General features: G+C 36.6%; 1 protein-coding gene across 3 annotated transcripts; it reads left to right on the forward strand.

Moving 5' to 3' along the window:
* Nucleotides 1393-6008, forward strand: LOC109824686 (transcription factor bHLH18-like). Of its 3 annotated transcripts, XM_020391324.1 has the most exons (6): nt 1393-1569; nt 1837-1875; nt 2007-2093; nt 2211-2370; nt 4532-4894; nt 5773-6008. In XM_020391324.1, the coding sequence occupies exons 3-6, from the start codon at nt 2023-2025 to the stop codon at nt 5845-5847; spliced, it is 669 nt and encodes a 222-aa protein (XP_020246913.1). In that variant the 5' UTR covers nt 1393-1569; nt 1837-1875; nt 2007-2022; the 3' UTR covers nt 5848-6008. The 3 variants fall into 3 exon arrangements, with proteins under 3 accessions (XP_020246913.1, XP_020246911.1, XP_020246912.1); XM_020391322.1 differs by lacking the exon at nt 1837-1875 and having other exon boundaries at nt 1394-1569; XM_020391323.1 differs by lacking the exon at nt 1837-1875 and having other exon boundaries at nt 1394-1549.

A 24505-nucleotide genomic window follows, 5' to 3' on the forward strand; every position in this document is an offset into this window, starting at 1 on the left:
TTAAATACTTACCCTCTAGGATCTCCCAAATCTTCTTAGCCGAAGTCTTATTGATCACATCATATTTTAAATCTTGAGTCAAGGAAGATCTAATCACACCACACGCCGTTCTATTCATCTTTTTCCAAACCTTCTCCTCAATGTCATCCGGTTTCCCGTCCAACTCCAAAGTATCTTCCAAATTTTGCGCATTGAGCGCATCCAAAACTTCACATCTCCAAAGACCAAAATTGTTTAGGCCATTATACTTCTCACATCTATCTTCATAGATTGAATATTCAAACTTTGGACGGTCTTTACGTCGGAAGTACCCTCCACAACTCTCTCTTTCCCGACCATCTTTCTCAAAGCACCAAAAAAATACGGAACAAATAAAGAATAGATCCCAAACTGAAAAAGATAGAGTCTTTACCAAAAAGATCCCACCTTTATCATCAAACGAAGCTCTAGACGAGCCTCCAAAACGACCTACTCCTCCAAATAGCCCAAGCGTAGCCCGAGCTCTGATATCACTTGTTGAGCGCTACGGAAGCCAAACAACCAAACCAACGTGCTATGAGAAATCAAATCAAACGAATGTCGAGAGAAGGCCAAACGAACCAAATCAATGCCACAAACACAAATAACCAATTTTAACGTGGTTCGGCAAGTTGCCTACGTCCACGGGGCAAGAAGGGGATAGGGTTTTTCACTAATAGAGAAGAAGAGTATAAACTGAGATTACAAATCACTTAAACTCACCAATTAATTTCACCAACAAATCTCTAATTCTCTCCAAACAAAACCCTAACCAATAGTTCAGAAAATATCTTTTATCCGTGCTCCAAATATCCCCAATTTTCTTCTCAGTTCTCTCTTCCAATTGTTCCATATATATAAAAATCCTAAAATCATAAACATACTAGGAATTCTAAAACAAAAAACAAAACGGATTAAGAATCCTAATAACCTGTTACCAAAACAGATTAGGAATCATATTACCAAAACAGATTAGGAGTCCCAATAACCTGTTACCAAAATAAATTAGGAAACATATTAGTAACCTGCTATCCAGCATCTCCCTATGGATAAATTTCAAAAAAACCCTGTACTTTGGATTATTATCAGTCAATTCCCATAACTTCAAAAATATTAGAAAACTCCCCTCCGGTTTACCGGTTATGAGAATAACTCTTTCAGCTTTTAAGGTTTGAAGAGAATTTTTTGATAACCTCTAAACTTGAGGTAATGTTTTGATATTTTAAACGTCATCGTGAGCGGTTATTTAATAATAGCTACAAAGTTAATGGGCTATCTGAAATTTATTATTCTTTTTTCTATATACTATAAGCACGTTGAGCGTACAGTTACTACAAGTAACTAAGTGATTGCTTCATCGAAACGTCAAGAAATTTAATTATTAAATTCAATAAAAAATTATGAGTAATTGATGGTTACCCTTTAAACCTTCCAATTAACCCTATAATAAAGTGTTCAACTCCAAAACTCCGTAACTTTCTTTGATTAGAGGAGGCTGACCTTCGCTTGCTGTAAGAGAGGATCTGAAAAGGTATCAATACTTTGCTCAAGGTGAGCTTTCCCTTCTTATGTACTTCAAAATTTTTAATTCTTTCCTAGTTTATTAAATTTCACTGTAAATTTTGGACATATATTTGTGCTTCCTGATTTTATTTCTTGAGTTTTGTTTTATTTTATTTTATTTTTGAAGTCCTTTTTTTGACAGCTATCTTAATTTTGATTAATTGCTTTAGATTATCATTCCCCAAAAAGAAGTTTCCTCAATATACTGATTATTGCCAATTGTATTCGTGCTCAATTTTGTTATGCATTACATAGAGGGAGAGATAATAAGAACAGGATTAGTTAACTGCTTGAGTAAGTTAATTTTTTCCCTTTCCTTTTTATATATGTTGAAGAGGACATTCTTCTTCAGTCCTTTAAGTAACCAGTTATACCCTTTTAGTTTTGTCACTTATACCCTTTAATTTTGCTTGAGTATTTATCAGCATCAATTGAGTCCCAATGCTGAATCCTCCATCATCATCGCCACTTCCTCTATCGAAAAGCCAGCAGCTGATTTGTTTTCAGACCCAGTAAGTCGAAACAGGGCCAAATCTTATTTTGGCTTCTAGAAATCATTCAATTATTTTTCATGGAGTTTTTAACTTTTTAACTTATTTTCTCCTTCCTTTGATTAATTCGCCGAGAAGTCCTTCGGATGTTGAGGAACCTGAGAAATTTGCCGACACTTCAAAGCGGAGTAGGTCTATTGACCTTAACCAAGATCATATACTTGCTGAGAGGAAGAGGAGGGAGAATATATCTGAGCAGTTGTTTACGTTATCAATGATCATTCCTGGCTTAAAGAAGGTGTTTTCCCTCATTTATCTTGTGTTTAGATATGACATGCAGTATTTGATCTAGTGGTATTGTAGTAGAGTTATCTACCATTTATGAATCCAGAAAAATATGACAGTAGAGAAAAATATAACAGTAGAGATCCTCAAGTCATGAGAACTATAGATCCAGAAAAATATAACAGTAGAGATCTTTTGAGTCAGAATCTCATATATTACATAAAGGGTTGATTGCGGATAAAATCACTGTACTATCACCAAATTCGATCGTACTACTCCTATAGTTTTATTATTGCAGATTGACCCCCCAGGGAAAATTTATTGTTGCGGATATACTTGAAAAGGGTTTAAAAATTTTTTGTTTTTAAATTAACTCTGGGGGTCTATCTGAAAACATAAAGGTACAGAAGTAGTAAGTTCAATTTGGCCATTGTAGAAGGGTTATATCCTCAATTAAATCTTTACATAATAGTAAGGTCACCTTTGATCATTTTTATAAGGTCAAGAGTGGAACATGCTCAGCTAAGCCAAGAACTTCCTACCTCCCTACATTCTAGCCCAACTATTTCCTAACCTAACTCCCTATTACACCAACCATTAGCAATTTTATATTAATATTGGAAGGTTATAAATGGAGGAGTGGTGAAGGGTGAGAAGCATGAGAGAGAGAGAACCTCTTTCTTTGTGTGATTATTTGGTGTGGTTAGAGAGTGATCTTCTTTGTGATCTTCTCTGAGAGTTAACCTCTTTCTTTGTGTGATTATTTGGTGTGGTTAGAGAGTGATCTCCTTTGTGATCTTCTCTTTTGTGATTAGTGAAGTTCTCTGTTGTTCTCGTCCGTGGACGTAGGTTATATTGATTGAACCACGTTAAATCCTTGTGTGCTGTTTTCTGTATGTACGTGTTTACATAGTACTGTGTTTTTTATCCACTTTGTATAGACATCTTTTATGTCTATGTAGCCCCATCGTTACAACAGTTAGAAAAGTAGAGGCAGAGCAAATTGAAATAAATCTGTATAAATTGCAACATTACAACATTAAAATCCTGCTTTATTTCTTGGTATTCATTTATATTAATTACATATTATCATGAGAATTTTTTTTTTTTGCAAAATGTTTGAATTCCTTTTGGTATTTTGAACAATTACATGCTTTGCAGTAATTGCAAGGTGAAGAGTGAGTTTAGAGTTCCGTTTTCATGCACATATCATCAAGTACAGCAATCCATTGTCACTAGCACCTACCATTTAGAAACCGAGAACTCAAAGTTTCGACAGAAACATGAAATTTTCATAGATCTCTGCGGTGACAAAATATTTGTAGCCCTACAACTCAAACATATTAATTTTGCTTAATTAAAGTCATTGGTTCTAAAGTCCCTCTAACCATTAGATCAAAACTCCATAGTGTGGTGTGGTAAGAATTATAATTTTATATTATTTCTAACATTGCCCTAGTTGAGCGCTTTTTGTTATGGGCCGAAAGTTGGAGCCATAAAATAGTGGCAATTTTTAGAGAATCTGCTTTAATTTATGGCCAATGGGATTAGAACTTTCATTGCTCTAGTACCATATTAAAGTTCCTTCAATATTACACTATAACTCCAAAGTTGTGATGAGAATTAAAGTTTATAGTTTCATGTTAATTCTAATAATTGGTACAACAAGAATTCAGTAACTTACTAAGACTAATACTTTCTTTTAAGGGCTAATTGATAGAACCCCCCAACACCGCTCCACCCCTCCCCCCAAAAAAAAATTACCATTGCCCATTTGCAGATAGACACTTCTTGTTCCTCTGTTGCACATATGCCTTGATTATTTTGTTTTTTACTCTTTTATTTATTCGCAAAGAAAGTTTTTTTTGGATGACAAATAGACCTAAGAGTAAAAGAGTCAAAAAAATTTCACTCGGGCTGTCTTTCTGAAACAGCAGAACTCGAGTGGGTTCCAGGTTGAGGAAGGTATAGGGGGTTTATCAGCAATTAAGCCCTTCTTTTAAGAGGTCAATCATGTACATAATACACTGGACTGCACTGTATAAGTGCAATTAGACAATATCTTATAAAGTTCTGCCGATAATTCCATCCTATGTACATATACTGAAATCTTCAGAGTAATTCAACATGTCCTGTGATCTTACATAATCAGTATTGCATTGCTTCTGTTGCAGAGAGACAAGCTCTCTATTCTCATGCATACAATCGATTACCTGAAACAAATGGAAGAAAAAGTAAAGACTCTCGAAGAGCAGGCATCCAAAGAAACAGTAGAACCTTCGGTCTCAACTACAAAATCCCAACTCTCTGTTGCCAGTGATGAGGGCGAAGAAAGTGTCCCCTCTGCTCATAGTACTCTCCCTGAGATCGAGGCAAAAATATCAGCAACGGCGGTCTTTATCAGGATTCATTGCAAAAATCGACGAGGAGTGACGCTCAAGGTTCTTGGTGAGATTGAGAAACTCCACCTTAGTGTCATCAACTCGAGTTCCTTACCCTTTTCAGATCACTTTCTTGACATAAATGTGACGGCTCAGGTTAGATTTCATGCAAATTTTCCATGTGAGCTAACTAATACTTAATTACCTTATAGTTTCCCCTGTTTTGCACTACTATACATTCACTTGCTTTTAGCAACATTTACACACCTGAAGTTATTAAAATTGGCACTTTTGTGCTTTTGTGATGCGAAGGCAAGAATTTCCCCCGAACATATTCATATGAAACACACATGCTAATTTACTTTTAAACACTTAACCTTGTCGAATTTACGGTGAACCTACTTGAATTCAATTTCAAGCTACAAAAACTCTCCTTTGAAGTTCAATTTCAATAGGTTTACCAATATACATTAAACAAAAATTAAGTGTTAGTAAGTTCTAAAATTAGTATGTGAATACCGAAAGAGAACGCATTCGGGGAAATATTCTCACGTTTGCATAGCAGAAGCTATTTAAGTAATAAATTTAAAAACTTTAAGGTGTATAAGTGCAAAGTGGGGATACTATAAGGCGTTTAAGTGATAACTCTAGTGTAGTATGATTGATTACACAATATTGTTAAGAATTTATGTAAAAGTACATTGTTCGTCTAGAATTTAACAAATTAAACATAATGTTAGTTCTTGCCATGATATCTAAACTTCGGGTATTGAAGATTTTTGAGTTCAGACATAATCATCATTGTAAAAATTTGAAATATATATACTTTTCCCTGTTTATTCTATCTTGTAAAGCAAAGTTGGAATTTAAAGGTTTTTTAGCATAGCACAAAAATCATTATAAGGGGGAGAGTTAAATATAACTTAGATTGATATGAATGTTAAGAATTCTATTAACTTTATATTTATGTTACATAGAAAATTAGAAACCAAGTTTAATTTGATAAGTCACTTTGCTATGAATTCTCTTTCCAGGTTGAAGAGGGGTTCGCAATGACGGTGAAGGATCTTTTGAAGAAACTAAATTCGGCTTTTAGAAACTTCATGTGAAGAGATTGAGACAACACTAGTTAGTTGATGTTTTTAGTTCTTTCTACTATTTTCACCTTTTCTCTTCCTTTTTAGAAATTTTTTTTAATGTATTGAGATGTTTTGTTAAGGGTAGAGATCCTCTACACCCTTAATTATAGAGATTCTCTACAACTCACTAATTAAAACTCTTCACTCAACGGACCTTATGAATGATATTAATTATTCAGATAAGATAAGCTAATAATATTAGCATACCTAACTAATTGTAGGATTTTTTACAATCAATATTGTAGAAAATCCACACTCTTTTCGTTAAGTTTGTTTTAAGAAAGTATGTGGTTTCTTTGAACTCGTCGTGCTTCCAAAAATAACGTGGAGGCCGGGAAAGAGGGGGGTGGGGATGGGTGGGAGAGCTTCTTCATGCTATCTCCAATCCGCCAAGGCGATAATAATTTATTTTTCACGTTGCCATTGAATATTTGGTTAATTTATTATTTATAGAATCATAAGCCATTATCATCATGACAGGGGCAAATATGGTCCAGAAAAAAAAATATTCAGTTGCAGAATAAGAGATGGCAAACTTATTTGGGCCCATATCACTCGCAAAATTAAAATCCATGTAGGATTTTGCTTTGTTTTTTAATAATGATTTCAATTGAATTAGTACCTGTAGTTATGCTTAAAATGAAATTAACATATGATATGCTTACAAATCTCCCAAATTATATAGTTATTTGAAATAAGTTCGTCATTATTTCCCTCTCGAGATAGAAAATAATAGAAAAGAAAAGAGAACATTACATTATCTGGTCGACAAATTTGACCAAAATTCATGAAACACTGATAGCAATATTTATTATCTCTCGTTGAGAATGCAGAAATGGGTGAAAATGGAATGATTATTTTTACTTTTCATTCACACATATTAAGCATAATATTTTTTTTTAAAAGAAGTTGGGAATGAGCTCAATGAGATTGTAAGAAATGGACATTCTCACATAAGTGGGAAACAAAAGTTTGAAATAATGCTTTGATTACATATTAATTTCTCATACCAAAAATAATAAAAAGTTGTCATTTTCAGTTCATTCTAAGATCGCACCTAAATGTCAGAGCATGAATGAGCATTCCATCCCCATACTTATTCCATTTTAACCCTTATTTTCATTCCTTTTTCACTTGACTTGATTCTCTCATATCAAACGAGCATTAAAGTCCATGCTTAGCATCAAAACTTTAAATTTTTGATGGACTTGAGGGTTATATTTTTATACTCTAACAATATCTGTGAACACGTGAAGAGTTGGGTTCTCGTGGGGGCCACATGTACCACACCCAAGCCCCTATCAAGAGACACAGAGGAAGGAGTTCGGCTAAGAACCAGTGGGTTTTTTGGGTGAGGAGCTGAAAACAGCAGCAACCACGTGACCACGTGAAGAGCTGAGTTTCATGTGGGGGCCACAAAAAATGTGAAGAGCTGCTGAATCCAGCGGATAAAAACCAAGACCTAGGTTTCGCATTGATGTAACCTCTAGGCTATAAATAGGAACCATATTTTAGCCTAGGGTTTTTTGGTGCAAGATTGAGAGGAAGGAGTTTGGCGGCTGCAGGCGGCACAAGAGCAGAAGTGCAAAGAGAAAACGCAGATCAAGGCTTTGCGCAGGTAGAGGCAGAGAGCAAGAGAAGGCTGCGGGAGGACTTCTGATTTGGCAGCGTTCCTTTTGGGCGGCTTGCAAAGAGTCCTTTTGTGCTTTTGAGAGAGTTAATTGTGTGAGGGTGTAGATTGAGTGATTGTAAATCCTGGTTGTATTATCTCCTCTCTAATAGTAGATCTCCCCCTCATTGTCCCGTGGACGTAGGCAGTTTGCCGAACCACGTAAAATTGGTTTGTTTGTGTTTGTGGTTATTGTAATAGTTTTTAGGATCCCTTGACAAGTCAGTCCTAGAACTGATGAGAGGAAGAGCCGATATCTCACTTTGTTGAGATATTCGCTTTAAATTCTTGTTTCCTTGGTGAGACAAGAATTATTATTGATCTTTCTCTCTTATAGTGCACCAGAAACTCTACCGAAATTTCTGCTACGCACAACAAGTGGTATCAGAGCCCAGGTTCCAGATCTAGGGTTTGGTTTGAGGAGTAGATCAATTTGGAGGCTCGTCTAGGGCTTCGTTTGGTGATAAATGTAGAATCTTTTGGTAAAGACTCTATCTTTTCAGTTTTGGATCTATTCTTCGTTCGTTGGTGCGTTGAGAAAGATGTCGGGGAAAGAAGGTGCTTTGAATATCGAGGGTGGTGCTTCTGGCACGAAGACCATTCAGAGTTTGAATATTCACTCTATGATGATAGATATGGAGAAGTTTAATGACACAAACAATTTTGGATTATGGAGATGCGATGTTTTGGATGCGCTGAACGCGCAGAATTTAGAGGATACCTTGGAGTTAGATGACAAGCCAGATGACATTGAAGAGAAGGTTTGGAAGAAGATGAATCGAACGGCGTGTGGTGTGATTATGTCTTGTTTGACTCAAGATCTAAAATATGATGTGATGAATGAGACTTCTACAAAGAAGATTTGGGAGATTCTCGAAAGCAAGTATCTGACAAAGAGTGTTGAGAACCGCTTGCATTTGAAGAGGAGACTTTATCGTTTCCAGTTGAAGAAGGAAACCTTAATTAGAGATCATATGAACACCTACACAAAGCTTCTTGCGGATTTGGAGAATGTGGATGTCATGATTGAAGATGAGGACAAGGCGTTGCTGTTGTTGAGTTCCTTGCCCGACAAGGAATATGAGACCTTCGTCCTTACTTTGATTAATGGAAAGGCATCTCTCTCGTATAATGAGGTCACTGTTGCACTGGTGAATTATCACCTTCGGAAGAAGGATAAGGAGACTTCGACTGAGTCAGTAGCAGAGGTGTTGGTCGCAAGAGGGAAAAATCCGAACCGAAAGAATTGAAAGTCACAGTCTAGAGTAGGAAAAGATCAGTGTGCTTGGTACAAGAAGACTGGTCATTGGAAGAAAGACTGTCCAAAGCTCGACGAATGAATGAAGAATAAGCAGAAGGGAAAAGGGAAGCAATCATCATCAGAAGCAAACATCGTATCGGATGGTAATATTTTTGACTCTTCTATTTATTCGCTTTCTATCATTCCTACATGTAGCTATTCGGAGGAATCCGAGTGGATGTTGGATAGTGGTGCGACCTATCATGTGTGTCCTAGAAGGGAATGGTTCTCCAGTTTTGAGAAGCTGGATAGTGGTATGGTGTACATGGCTGATTACTGTGCATGCCAGATCCTTGGGATAGGAAGAATTCGCATAAAAATGTTTGACGGGATTGTTAGAGAGTTAAATGATGTGAGATATGTTCCTTTTTTGAGGAAGAACTTGATCTCAATTGGAGCTTTGGTTGGAGAGGGTCTGAATGTTCGAATTGAGGACATGGTTCTCAAGATTATGGAAGACTCTTGGATTGTGATGAAGGGCGTCAGGAGGAATAACCTGTATTACTTGACTGGAGGTATAGTGGCAGGTGGAGAACTGACGACTTCTATTGATTCAACTAGACTACGGCATTTGGGGCTTTGCCATTCCAGTATTGATTCCTCGCATAGATTGAAAGAGGGTGCGAAGACCTGTAGTTTGAAGTTCAGTGAACATGTTGATGTGAGCAAGAAGACCGAGGTGAAGTTTGGCACCTCTATTCACCGTGCTAAGGGTCGTTCTGGAGGAGTTCACGTGGATGTTTGGAGGCCTCCCAAGAGGGCATTATTAGGAGGTAATAGGTGTTTGGTTTCCTTTGTTGGTGGTTGTTCTAGGTGTGTTTGGGTTACAACCAAATCCTTTTTGGAGAAAGTCCTATAAGTCTCTAACAGTTTGAAGAAGTGTAAGATGGACAGAAAGGAGAAGGTACATCATTTTGATTTTGTTGGGAGGTACAAGAAATAGAAATTGAGCTTTTGGTAAGTTTTCTTAAACTTAGTGAGGCTCCCACTTAATCCAAAGAAAAGGAGAGTCGTGATTGGGTGAAGCCACCAGGTAATGTCCTATTCTGTTGCCGAAGGGAGTGATCCTCTACCTTCCTAGAGAGGTCTAGGGGTGTTCAAATGGGCTGAGCAAGCCTAACCTGGGCCAAGCCGGGGTCTTAGGACTATGTCCGTATAATTTCTTTTATTTGAATAATAACAAATATCCATTTGAGTCTAATTTATATTTGAGACTATCTGTGTAGGTTTTAACAAGTTAGAATCGAGTTTGAGGCGAAAAATAGTGAAGTTCAGCTCAAATACGATCTGTAGAACAGTTACTCATCAATGAGTAGAAGTGCTCATCGATGAGCGAGGTTCGTTTCATTGATTCTAACTTGCCATCAATGAAAGAAATTTTACAAAAAACTTTGGTCATTGATTATCCTTAGCCTCCTCAATGAGTCCTGGCCTCATCAATGAGCTTGATGATGGAGTCATCGATTCTAACTTGCCATTAATGAAGGAAAAAATTACAGAGAGTTTTTGGTCATCCATGAGCCATGATAGACATCAATGAGCCAATGTCAATGATGATGCCTCCCCCTCATCGATGAGCCTAGAGTGATTTTTTTAGATTTTGAGACCTAATCTCAGCCGTTTGATGCAATTGAGGCGTATATTCTCTCCTCTTGTTTAGATACAACACTCCAAACCTAATTGAGAGAGAATCGGGAGAGGGGGGATAGAGCAATGACTTGGAGTTTTGAAACAATAACTCTCATTAAAATCAACCAAAAGTTGTTCAGATCACTCCTTCGTCGTATTTGTCATTATCGAATTTACAACCATCAAGGAGAGCTACACTCAGAGTGCTATTTCCAACCCCGTTCTTTCAGAGCTATGCATAGGCCATCAAGGAGAACGGTTTGATAAATAAATAAATGTAAGATCTTTCCTTTGTGCTTAATTGATATTGTTTTTATCATTCAAACATTTTTCACGATCATGCAATTTGTTTTGTATGGTATACTCAAATTTGGGATAATTGGGAGCTATGGTTATAGCTATGTGAGATTGAGAGGTGTAGACTACTAGTTTGGGTCGACTAGAGTACTGTCTTATATCACTTATTAGATTATAGTTCGTAATCAAGGAAACTATTATGTAGTGTGGAAGCCCTTCCTATCACATAAGAAGAATGGATGTAGGATTTATCTAAACCACTATGATAGTCCTGTATATTTTATGATTGTGATTGCTTAATTTTTATGTTGGTTATTTTCCATTGTATTTAACATATCCATTTTAATTTTTAAAAAATCGTGCAACCCTATTTACCCTGTTGTAGGCTTGCATCTTAGATCCCAAAAGTACTCTCAGAGTTCAATATTCATATATCAGGCTTCACAATATTAGAAATGGTCCTCAACCAATTTTTCAGAAGGTCACACTAACCCCACTCTTTGATTGAACAAAACATACTTACTAGGAAGCTAGACAGAGAGTCTTCCTTTTATCCATAGATTGTGACATTTGGAAAATGATAGAGTCAGGATGTCATGACCCAACTGGAACTACAGCTGAAAACAAGACCTAGAGAAAAATGGACTAAATGTATTATCTCCTAATCCAGAAAGTAGAATCAAGCATATTATATATAAAAATCAACTTCTCGATTAGAGGAGCCGTTCAAATTGGCATATTTCAAAAATTCTATTAAGAGAAGCATGTTTTGAAAAAAATCTAAATTTAACCATTATATATTAGATTACTTAGAAGTCAAGTAAAATCCTATGAAGTCCAAGAGCATTAAAGAGAAGCACAAAAGTATTCAAGAGAAGTCCAAGAGCTTAAAAGTAATTAAATACAAAAGAAATGAAGCTCATAGAACTCATCTATCAAGTTTCGGAGAAAAAAAAATCAACCATGTAGATTGTTTTGAGAGATCGTGTAGTTATGATGGTTACTAGGAGGCCAAGTCAAATCTAAAGGTTATGAGAGATTCTTGTAATATATTAATTTGGTGGGTGGGTGCGTGGGGGTGGGGGAGTGGGGGTAGGGTAGAGTGAGGGGTAAGAGATGAGAAATTTTTAGGCTAGGAGGACCACTCTTTTGTAGCCCTTCTAAACATGGCATAACTTTACTTTTGCAATTAAGAAAATTCCTTTTTTAAAATTTCTTTTCTTTCTCTTATGAAGACTTGGAAAATTTTGGTTCTATAAGAGGGGCTAACCCCTATCAATGTGAGTTTTTAATTTCTAAATTTCTCTTGCTTAATTAGGGTTGCTTGTTTTAGGATTTATTTTAAATTTATTTTCTTTAATTCATGCACTGTCTTGCTTTGTTTTCTTTTCATGGTTATTAGTTATTTAATTTTCTTGCTTAATTAGTTTTAGGTTAATTTTATTTTTATGCTTAAAGAGCTAGTTTATTTTCTTATTTTTATTTACTTTTTATAGTTTCTTTTCTTGTCTTTTTATTCATACAATCATTTATAATTAAATTAGGAAAAAATAATATGTGTGGAAAAATTTCTTAGTATCATTAGAATAAGAAGAAACTAGTATAACTTGTTTATTAGAATTAGATTTGGTCTTTTTTATGCATTAATTATTTATGTATTGATTAATCATTAAAAATAATTATTGATAGAATATTCTAATTTTATAGGTTATACCTTAAATGGATTAATGCTCTATGATTATTAGTATTTTAGAATGATTATTTTTACTTGATTGTCTATGCATAAATTTTAGTTTTATTTTAAGAATCTATCTTGATAATCTATGCAATCTTTAATTAGATTTATAGGGTAGCCTTATCAATTATAAAAATAAATAAAAGATTGAGCATTTTCTAAATCTAATAAATAGTTATCTAGTGAAATATATCCTAATTTTCTAGTTTAGTTCTCTTGATCTCTCTTTTATTTCTTATTTTTCTAAGTTATCATATTTTCTTTTCTTTTTTAATTTTATACTTCTTCATTTTCTGTCTAGTTCTTTTATCTCTCTATTTTCTTTCCCTTTTTTTCTCTTAATTTTCTTTTTATTTATTTTGTTTCGGTTTTTCCTTGTCTCTTTTATTGTTTGCATTTCTATTTGCTCCTCTCTCCCACCTTCTAGTTGTTTTTTTTTTCCTCAATAAAAATTTATAAACGCACTTTCAAACCCTTTTTGTTCATAAAACCTCATTTCAAACAACTTCTTAAAAAGGTAGATAAACATTCCTCTGGTTGTTTATGAAATATTTCTCATGATCAGAACTCAGAGGAATCATATTTGCTGGTTGATTTGGAAGAGACTAATTTTGGTATGCAAAATTAGGTTGTAAAAACTTATTTGTTATGCTGAATGAAACTATGTTTCTTCTAAAAAATTGTGGAGCTGAAGAGTGAGTAAAATTTTAATTTTCGAAGAAGTTTTCCTGATTGCATACAAAGTTTTGATGATTTCTTCAATCCGGTTTGTAGGCTGGAGAAAATAGATTATTCATTGGATGCTGGAGTGCATCGTTTACCTGACCTAGTGGTTGATTACTTCCTAAAAAGGGATATTTCTCTAAAACATGAGTTCAAGGCAGGTCGTTATGACATCCTTGGGCAGAAAATTTATTGAGTTGAGCTAGGGCTTATTCCTTGGTTTCTAAGGCTTTTAACTTATGCAGGGCTATAGTTATTATTGCTTCAGAGGCAACATTTGAATCTAAGGAAAGACCACTGGATTTGGTTGGGAAAACTGATGAAACTCTTCATCACAATGTTTCCATTGCATGATTTGTAGAGATAAACTCTCTAAAAAAAATTTCAAGCTTCATCAGCGTTTTTCTTCATGAAATACCTTTGACATATAAATCCTAAGAAAGTTTTCGAAGAATACTCTAATCCTTCTTAGATGATTTATCATAATCGCCATTTTTCTAGACCATGGTGAGGATATTAGACAAGAAGATCTTTAAACTTATCAAAATACTTCTAGAATAGCTTCCTTGGGACTATCTTGAAATTCTGAATAATGTTTCTAAGTTTACCCATTTTATAAATTGGGAAAAGTTTCTTCAAAAAAACAGTAACAAAATTTCCTAAGATAAATCTAAGAACAATTGTGATAAATCTAAGCTTAATCACATCTTTAGATAAGTCTCTATCTTAATCATAAGATAAACTTTCTCAAACCTAGATATATATAAAAATGTAAGCATCTTCACATTCATTTCCTAAAAATTTCAGTAGCATATTTATGAAGTGTCATCTAAGCTCAACATTAGCTCGATTAACATTGGGTAACCTAATGCAAGACAAGATTGCATTCCTAGTGGGATTAGAATTAGCCATTTATTTAGTTTTAAAAATTGGTTCAACACGTTAATTGATTAGTATTATCCCTAATCCAAACTTGCATACACTAAAATAATTTCTTTTTGAATTTTTTTTTAATTTTTTAATTATAAAGGAAATTAGGAAAAATATTAAGAATGACAAAAGTTTTTTTTTTTTGAGAAAAACTAAAAGACCTAAAAGATAGAGAAAAAGGAGAAGGATAAAAGAAAAAAACTAACTAATATAAATCAAAAGCAACCACTTTTAAATAATCACCCTACATTCTAGGATTAAGCCTAGATTCAACTAAACCAGCTCTTAACTAAAAACTCATTAACTGAAAAGATTAAAGTTTAGTAGATCAGTTAGCCATGTAAGGATAATACTAGAGGGAGGCCAAAGACCAATTAAGTACCTCTTTCCTTAAGGAGTGCTTTACGTAACCTCTAAACCTTACTTGAGACACCAACCAATTCAACTAAACTTAAACCAATTTACTAAAGTGTTTTCATTCCTTAATACTAGAGGGAGGCTAAAGACCAATTAAGTACTTCTTTCCTTATGGAGTGCTTTACGTAACCCCTAAACCTTACCTGAGGCACCAACTAATTCAAGTAAACTTAAACCATTTTACTAAAGTGTTTTTCCTTCATTAATGAGCTTGAGTCCTTAGGGGCTAATGTTAAATGAGTTTTAGAAGGTTAGAGTTTGTGTAGTGAGGAACTAATAATTTATGCGCCAAGAAAAGGGTGATGAAATCCCCCATCTTGTCTTGATTAGGGGGCTTTTGCTCTTAAGAGTATTTTTAAGTGAGTGCTCAAATCAAAATATTTAAATCACTTTGATGAATTCCTACAAACTATATGCAATACAACTCTAAGAATTAAAAGCAACTACAAAAGGATGTAAAAAGAAAATCTTCTTATGTTTTAATTAGGGTTAACAATCAAATAAATATGAGAAAGAGAGATCTTATTTAAATTTAGTATTTGTTTAGTAGCTGTGCAAGTGGAGGGTGAATTTTATTAAGATTGATAAAAGAAATTTTTTGTTTTAATTTTTTTTATTAGTTCCTAATTATCTCTAATTGTGGGATACTAACTAAAGAGTGGAATTGAAAATACTAGAAAGACGACTCACCTTTTTAAGTATATCTTCACTCTTCAATTTTCAATCTTTCTCTTTAAATTTTTTCCTCCATAATAAAACACACAAATCAAAGAACCAAAGTAGACAAAAAAATCCTAGTTACAAGCACCTTCCTCGGAAATGGCATCATTCACTTGATATGTTGTGAAAATAGTGTCAAAATTACAAGTGCACAATCAAGTTATAGTGTAGTTACAATATCAATATGATAATCACATTTTTATTATAATTTTATACCCTTATTATCTATTTTATATGAATAAATATACCACTAATAATTATTTTTATCTTTTAATTGCAGATTAATGAAGAATAAATCTTAACTTCTCATCTCTCAACAAAAACCCATTGATTAAATGAAGAAATGATTCAAGAAGCCAAAGTGTAATTTTCGAATTTGTGAAGGCCCAAAGCAAAAAGATTACACAATGAAATATGGACTTGGCTTTGTTTTTCACATGTGTACACGAATTGGACTTGGACAGACCGCTGCAGATCATGAATGGGCCGAAAAAAATCAAAGCTGGGCCGGATTTTCATTTATCTTTTGAAATCAAAGCTGGGTCAAAAATCAAATGGCTGGTTGCAAATCAAGTGGGCTGGACAAAGTTGCAGACTTGGTGTGTGATTTTCAAAAATCAAATGGAGAAATGGGCCGGACTTGAGGAAGAGTGCTGCAACTTGGATGTTATTTTCGGTTTTAAAAATCAAATGAAAACTGGACTTTGTGTTGCTCTTGGAACATCAAATGAAGACTCATGGGCCGGTTTTCATTTTTTTTGAAATAAAGACTAATGGGCCGAAAATCACATGGATCGGTTTTGAGCTTTGGATTTTAAACACATGAGTTGATTTTTAACATGAATGGGCTTTTGGATTCTTCATGGACCGGCTGCAATATTTGGACTTTCATTTTTTGAAAATCATATGGATGTTGGGCTAGAGAAGAACAAAAAGCAAATTCAAAGGTGAAGATTGTTGCTTGGGGCTCAAGACAAATCCAATGGCTCATATGTAAAACCCTAAAAATTTGAATATAGTGTGATAAATAATTTTAAATATGTTATATGGTGAAAATAATGTATTTTGATGTTTGAGTATGATAGGAATTGATTTGAGATCAATTCAATGTATTTTTGTGAATATATGAGTGTAAATACACAAAACATGCACAAAAGTAAATAGTGATAATCTGAGAATTTTGACCAGTTGAGAGTTTTTATATTTTTCATACTGTTTGAGTTAGAATCTGGAAAAGTGTATAAGACCAAAGTTGTAGGTCTCTTCAACAGTTTTCCAACGAATCTTAAATCACCTCATTCCGAGATCGTATGAGAAAGTCACAACCTTTTTACCGAACCTCAGTCTGAGCATGGCCCAGAACTCTGAGCAGTCGACCGCCGTGGTCGCTGCGGTCGACCGCTCAGCGTACAGACACCAGTCCAGTTCTGTTTCGGGTTGGTTTTATTTATACCAAATCCGATTGTTACCCTACTTATATATATTCGTTTTGAAGCTCTCAGAATCCTCTTTCAAACCCTAATAGCCTCAGCCCCCCTTCTCTCTCTCCTCTCAAACCCTAACTTTGTTTTTGACATTTTTGGGGCGTTTCAAAGGATTTTCAGCGGGGTTTCACGAGATTCATCGGTGTTCAGCAAAGGGGATTGTTCTCCTGCAGATTCAGGACCCTTGTTCCCATCAGAGGCGAGTAACATCTCGCCCAACTTCACCCCTTTTGTATTTCATGTTTTATCTGGGTTTTAATCCGGTTTTATTGGGCCAAATTCGTATTTTTTATGAAGATATAATAGATCATTATGGCATATGATATGAGAATCAAGTATTTCAGATTTTAAAAGTTCACCCACGAATTTGTATTAATGAGATTTAGATCTGAAAACATTTTAATAAGAGTTGATCCCGTTTTACTATTTTAAGAACATTTAAATCATGTTTATATATATGTTTGGAACTTGATGATGAGATTTTAAAGGTTTAAATTCGTTGTTGTCTATCATATGACATATTAAAAATGTTAGATATTGATTCAATGCAAGAAAACATCTAGTTGTAATTATTTCGAAGCTGACAGAAACCCTTAATAGGCTTCTGTCAGTTTCGCGGTCGACCGCGCTGGACGCGGCGGTCGACCGCTGGACGTTCTGTCGAGCAGAATGTCTTTGCTCATTGTGCGGTCGACCGGAGTGGCCTCTGCGGTCGACCGCGATACTGTTTTGTGCAGGATTTTGCTTTGTTATGTATATTGTGTGTATGAATTGTTTACCTCGATTTATCCGGCATTAAATTACAGTATGAAACATTTATCTATATATGTGAGTAATATTATGATATCAGTTTAGACCCGCATACTGAGATATTTGTGTTACTAGTATATGTATACCTTTTCATACATATGCATCATGCACGTTGGCATAAGTTATATATAGTCCATGTGTTGGACATGCATTCATCTTTCAGTCCTCGTGTTGGACTATAATCCATTAAAGTCCTCGTGTTGGACTATAATCCATTGAAGTCCTCGTGTTGGACTATAATCCATTTCAGTCCGTGTGTTGGACATTTACATATTAGATCTTGTGTTGGACATTTACATATTAGATTATGTGTTGGACATCTGTTAAGCTATGAGTATGACATTTATCTGAATCAGGACATGACATGATTTCATGAGATTTGGACATGATAGCTACCTAGGCTGAACACGACACTTATGTGATCTTGACCTTTGATACTTATATTGTTTCGGCGTGACTTTTGATTAAGTATTGAGATGGGCTGTTTCTTTTAGTTTATTATTTCTTGTATTAGACCTCGGGTTTAGTATTTAGGGATTTACAATTGGAGATACAAGGTATATACATGAGGGTTTCCTTGTTTGGATTATTTCGCTCGACGTACCTACGCTCGTGTTGTAATTTCCTAAATACCAAAACCCATTGTTGTTAGGACAAATGATTTTATATTATTATGTATTAACTGTATTTTCATACACAACAAGCCCTATCCCTTGGGGTTGGTTGTGATGTTGCTCGCTAGCGCTTTGACGCTCGTTGTCCCTCCCCCTTTCAGGTAACGAGCCAGGAGCCCGAAGAGTCGTGTATTATCTTTTACCTGTTTTGTACCTACACCAGTTGTTGATTCTACTAGATAGATGTTAATTGTGATGGTGAAACATGTTATTGCACGGTGTGGTGCATGGCAGGTTTGACATTCTTGGTTTTACCTTGGACTGCAGCCTTGTGTGAACCCAGGGGCGTTACAGTTGGTATCAGAGCTCTAGTTTTAGTATCCTTAGGATCATCCTGTGTCGAGTCGTGGAGCTAGGATAGAGTTTCTTAGGATTCATGTATAGAGTCCGTAAGGATTTCCTAGTATGAGTGAGGACGATATCTGCGTATACCTCGAAATTCGAGAATATTTTTTTGACAACTATTTTATGTTGATTGAAGGTATTTGCGTGAATACCACGTGTTATGAATTTGTATTGTGATACGTTATATATATATATATATATTTGCTATCTCATTTACCGTGATAATTATGTTCTCCTTTTGATATTATAAATATCAAAATGAGGATGTGGTCGAGGTAAAACTCGAACCTGGAGAGCTGGGCATTCAGAGCCGAGCCGTAGCAGGCTCCACAGTATTTGATCGACTTTATGGCATCGTTAGCAACAAGATCTTACAACACTCGAGGAGCAAGAAGTGTATCTGTTTCCATCAGCAGTACCACTTTTAGGAGTCCATCACCGGTTGTACCCGTCGTGAAAGTAAAGAGGCAATACTAATGAGGGCACCACCACCACAATCAGCTGTTTATAGAACCACTGAGCAGGAGGTTTAGCTCTGAAAGAATAAGAAAGATATCAGATAATGAGAGCACTAGAGTTTCAAGGCGCACCAACTTCATTTGCAACCTATAAGGGAAGGAGTATGTGAAAATTCCTTGAACGTCGACATAGTACCAAACAGAAGTTAGATGTATTCAGCACTGAGAACATCGCTGAAGGATAGCAACAACATCCAGATTTTTGACGGGGTAGCAATTATCACCTATTTGGGAGAATTTTAGTCACTACTTCAACAAGTAGTTAGAGCTAGTCTAAGTGAAGTAGGGAGATATACCCGTAGTGAAGGAAGAAATTAAAACCAGAATAGTGAAAATGACAATGGTAAGAGAACTATTGCAAAAACCAGAGAATCCTAGCAGTGGGAGAATGATTTTAACTCAGCAACAAGGACAATATAAGAAAGGAGCACAATATGATACGAGAGCGCCAAAGTAGTACAGAATTCGGGGTACATGTTACAATCACAACAAGATCGAACAAAGAGCGAAAGACTTGTCGTAGTACACCAGCAGGGAGCAGATCGAACAAAGAGCGAAAGACTTGTCGTAGTACACCAGCAGGGAGCCAGCAAGATAGAGGTCACGGACAACAGTCTCAGAGTCGTAATTTCATCCAGCAATGGGGAAATAGAGGCACTACTTATTAGTCCGAGGATTAAGGGTCAGTAGGCCATATGTGCAGTATCCAGGAGATTTGCATTATCTAGCGGAGTCTATTTAGCAGTACCGCATGATCAGGGTTCGAATGGAGCTTTATTCTTGATTTTCTTTTCAGCTCGGATCTAAATTGATTTAGAAAATTCGCTCATCTTTCATACCTTTATTGGTAGGCTTCAGCTAGTAGCACATTCTTTAGATATTCCGTTGTCAGTATCTACTCCTCTAGGGGAGGTGTCCACTCTATCTATAGGAAATATGTCATCAGACTAGACGAGTCAGGGTTTGTTATCAATTTGATAGCGTTGTACATGTTCGGGTTCGATGTTATACTTGGTATGGTTTGGTTATCCTCCTACCAGGCTAGTATGGACTGCTTTGCGAAGACAGTCAATTTGCGAGCGTCCAATGGGTCCGAGATGATTGTGGTCACTTCTCAGGGCAATCGTTTTAAGACAGTCAATTTGCGAGCGTCCAATGGGTCCGAGATGATTGTGGTCACTTCTCAGGGCAATCGTTTTGCGGAGTCATTTCTGGCGTTCATCGATGAGGAGATGTGATGGGATCAGAGTTCTGATTTGTTGGAGACTAGAGTTGTCTCAGATTGTCAGGATGTCTTCCAGGACATACCTGGGTTACCTCCTGTGTGAGAGGTTGAGATTTACATTGAGTTGCAGCCGGGCACAGCCCCGATATCCCGCGCACCCTATCGCATGACACTAGCTAAGATGAGGGAGCTTCAGACCCAGTTGGACGAGTTGTTAGCTTAGGGTTTTATTTGTAGGAGTTATTCTCCGTGGGGCGCATCGGTCCTCTTCGTGAAGAAGAAGGACGATAATATGAGATTGTGCATTGATTATGGAGAGCCGAACAAGGTCACTATCTGGAATAGGTACTCATTACCTAGGATTGATGACTTGTTCAACTAGTTGCATAGAGCGTAGTATTTCTCGAAGCTTGATCTTCGTTCTGGTTATCATAGTTGCCGGTTCGGAAGATGAATTTTCCCAAAACCATTTTTCCTAATTCGATGTGAATCTTTAGAGTTTCTAGTCAGGCCATTCGGGTTGGCTAATGCACCCGTAGTATTCATGAATGTGATGAACCGTTTTTTCTCTTTTCGTCCCTTCATCGGCCAGTTTGATATTCTCATATTTTTGAGATCGGAGGTAGAACACGAGTAGCATTGCAGACTCTTCAGGAACATCAGTTATATGCCAAGATCAGCAAATACGGGTTTTGGTTTTCAGAAGTTAGATTTCTCGGCCACGTCAACAGCAGAGAGGGCATGGCAGTGAATTCGGCTAAGTTTACAGCAATTCTTGATTTGGAACCGCCGAAGATGGTGACAGAGATTCGAAACTTCTTGTGTTAGCCGGTTATTACAGGAAGTTCATCCTAGACTTTTTGAAGATTTTGGCGCCACTTACACGCCTTACGAAGAAGGGTGTACAGTTCATTTGGAACACAGAGTGCCAGAAGGCCTTTGATACTTTAAAGACTAAGTTGACTACAGTACCAGTTTTGACTATTTCGAGCAGTGACAGGACGTACGTTGTTTACACAGATGCAGCATTGGCAGGTTTAGGAGGCATCTTGATGCAAACTCAGAGGGTAGAAGCATATATGACAATTTGGGGTGCACGAGCAGAACTACCCCACTCATGATTTGGTGTTAGCAGTAGTGGTATTTGTACTGAAGTCACGAGACATTACTTATATGGAGTGCAATTTGAGTTGTTCATCGACCACCAGAGTTTGAATTATCTTTTCTCCCAGAAGGAACTCAACCAGAGGCAGCAACGGTGGATTGAGTTTATTGAGAACTATGAATTCGTGATTCTGTACATCCAGGAATAATTAAGATGTACAAAGACTTAAATAGACACGTTTGGTGGAGTGATATGCATAGGAAGATTTCAGAGTATATAGCTAAGAGTCTTACCTGTCAGTAAGTGAAGGTGGAACATTAGAGACCGGTAGGAACATATTGAGAACTATGAATTCGTGATTCTGTACATCCAGGAATAATTAAGATGTACAAAGACTTAAATAGACACGTTTGGTGGAGTGATATGCATAGGAAGATTTCAGAGTATATAGCTAAGAGTCTTACCTGTCAGTAAGTGAAGGTGGAACATTAGAGACCGGTAGGAACACTTCAATCTTTTCCCATTTTGAAATAGAAGTGGACGGACCTTTTTATGAACCTTGTTGTAGGGTTGCCGAAGTCGAAGAAAGAAAATGATTCTGGTTGGATGATAATGGATATACTAATGAAGCCAGCATATTTCATTCCAGTAAGGACTACTTATACCGCCGAGGCATATGCGAGGATATTTGTTGGGGAGATAGTTAATGACTTTCAAAACAGCTGGGAGGAATCATATTCCACTGATAGAGTTCGCTTATAACAGCAGTTATCAGGCGATAATTGGTGTGACTCCGTACGAAGCATCGTGCTGGAGGCCTTGCAGATCACTTGTATGTTGGGTAGAGCCGGAGGATAGTTTAATGCGTAGGCCAGAGCTTGTGTTGGACTATAATCCATTGAAGTCCTCGTGTTGGACTATAATCCATTGAAGTCCTCGTGTTGGACTATAATCCATTGAAGTCCTCGTGTTGGACTATAATCCATTGAAGTCCTCGTGTTGGACTATAATCCATTGAAGTCCTCGTGTTGGACTATAATCCATTGAAGTCCTCGTGTTGGACTATAATCCATTGAAGTCCTCGTGTTGGACTATAATCCATTGAAGTCCTCGTGTTGGACTATAATCCATTGAAGTCCTCGTGTTGGACTATAATCCATTGAAGTCCTCGTGTTGGACTATAATCCATTGAAGTCCTCGTGTTGGACTATAATCCATTGAAGTCCTCGTGTTGGACTATAATCCATTGAAGTCCTCGTGTTGGACTATAATCCATTGAAGTCCTCGTGTTGGACTATAATCCATTGAAGTCCTCGTGTTGGACTATAATCCATTGAAGTCCTCGTGTTGGACTATAATCCATTGAAGTCCTCGTGTTGGACTATAATCCATTGAAGTCCTCGTGTTGGACTATAATCCATTGAAGTCCTCGTGTTGGACTATAATCCATTGAAGTCCTCGTGTTGGACTATAATCCATTGAAGTCCTCGTGTTGGACTATAATCCATTGAAGTCCTCGTGTTGGACTATAATCCATTGAAGTCCTCGTGTTGGACTATAATCCATTGAAGTCCTCGTGTTGGACTATAATCCATTGAAGTCCTCGTGTTGGACTATAATCCATTGAAGTCCTCGTGTTGGACTATAATCCATTGAAGTCCTCGTGTTGGACTATAATCCATTGAAGTCCTCGTGTTGGACTATAATCCATTGAAGTCCTCGTGTTGGACTATAATCCATTGAAGTCCTCGTGTTGGACTATAATCCATTGAAGTCCTCGTGTTGGACTATAATCCATTGAAGTCCTCGTGTTGGACTATAATCCATTGAAGTCCTCGTGTTGGACTATAATCCATTGAAGTCCTCGTGTTGGACTATAATCCATTGAAGTCCTCGTGTTGGACTATAATCCATTGAAGTCCTCGTGTTGGACTATAATCCATTGAAGTCCTCGTGTTGGACTATAATCCATTGAAGTCCTCGTGTTGGACTATAATCCATTGAAGTCCTCGTGTTGGACTATAATCCATTGAAGTCCTCGTGTTGGACTATAATCCATTGAAGTCCTCGTGTTGGACTATAATCCATTGAAGTCCTCGTGTTGGACTATAATCCATTGAAGTCCTCGTGTTGGACTATAATCCATTGAAGTCCTCGTGTTGGACTATAATCCATTGAAGTCCTCGTGTTGGACTATAATCCATTGAAGTCCTCGTGTTGGACTATAATCCATTGAAGTCCTCGTGTTGGACTATAATCCATTGAAGTCCTCGTGTTGGACTATAATCCATTGAAGTCCTCGTGTTGGACTATAATCCATTGAAGTCCTCGTGTTGGACTATAATCCATTGAAGTCCTCGTGTTGGACTATAATCCATTGAAGTCCTCGTGTTGGACTATAATCCATTGAAGTCCTCGTGTTGGACTATAATCCATTGAAGTCCTCGTGTTGGACTATAATCCATTGAAGTCCTCGTGTTGGACTATAATCCATTGAAGTCCTCGTGTTGGACTATAATCCATTGAAGTCCTCGTGTTGGACTATAATCCATTGAAGTCCTCGTGTTGGACTATAATCCATTGAAGTCCTCGTGTTGGACTATAATCCATTGAAGTCCTCGTGTTGGACTATAATCCATTGAAGTCCTCGTGTTGGACTATAATCCATTGAAGTCCTCGTGTTGGACTATAATCCATTGAAGTCCTCGTGTTGGACTATAATCCATTGAAGTCCTCGTGTTGGACTATAATCCATTGAAGTCCTCGTGTTGGACTATAATCCATTGAAGTCCTCGTGTTGGACTATAATCCATTGAAGTCCTCGTGTTGGACTATAATCCATTGAAGTCCTCGTGTTGGACTATAATCCATTGAAGTCCTCGTGTTGGACTATAATCCATTGAAGTCCTCGTGTTGGACTATAATCCATTGAAGTCCTCGTGTTGGACTATAATCCATTGAAGTCCTCGTGTTGGACTATAATCCATTGAAGTCCTCGTGTTGGACTATAATCCATTGAAGTCCTCGTGTTGGACTATAATCCATTG

This window comes from Asparagus officinalis, chromosome 9 (assembly GCF_001876935.1).
Source record: "Asparagus officinalis chromosome 9, Aspof.V1, whole genome shotgun sequence".
Taxonomy (NCBI): Eukaryota; Viridiplantae; Streptophyta; class Magnoliopsida; order Asparagales; family Asparagaceae; genus Asparagus; species Asparagus officinalis.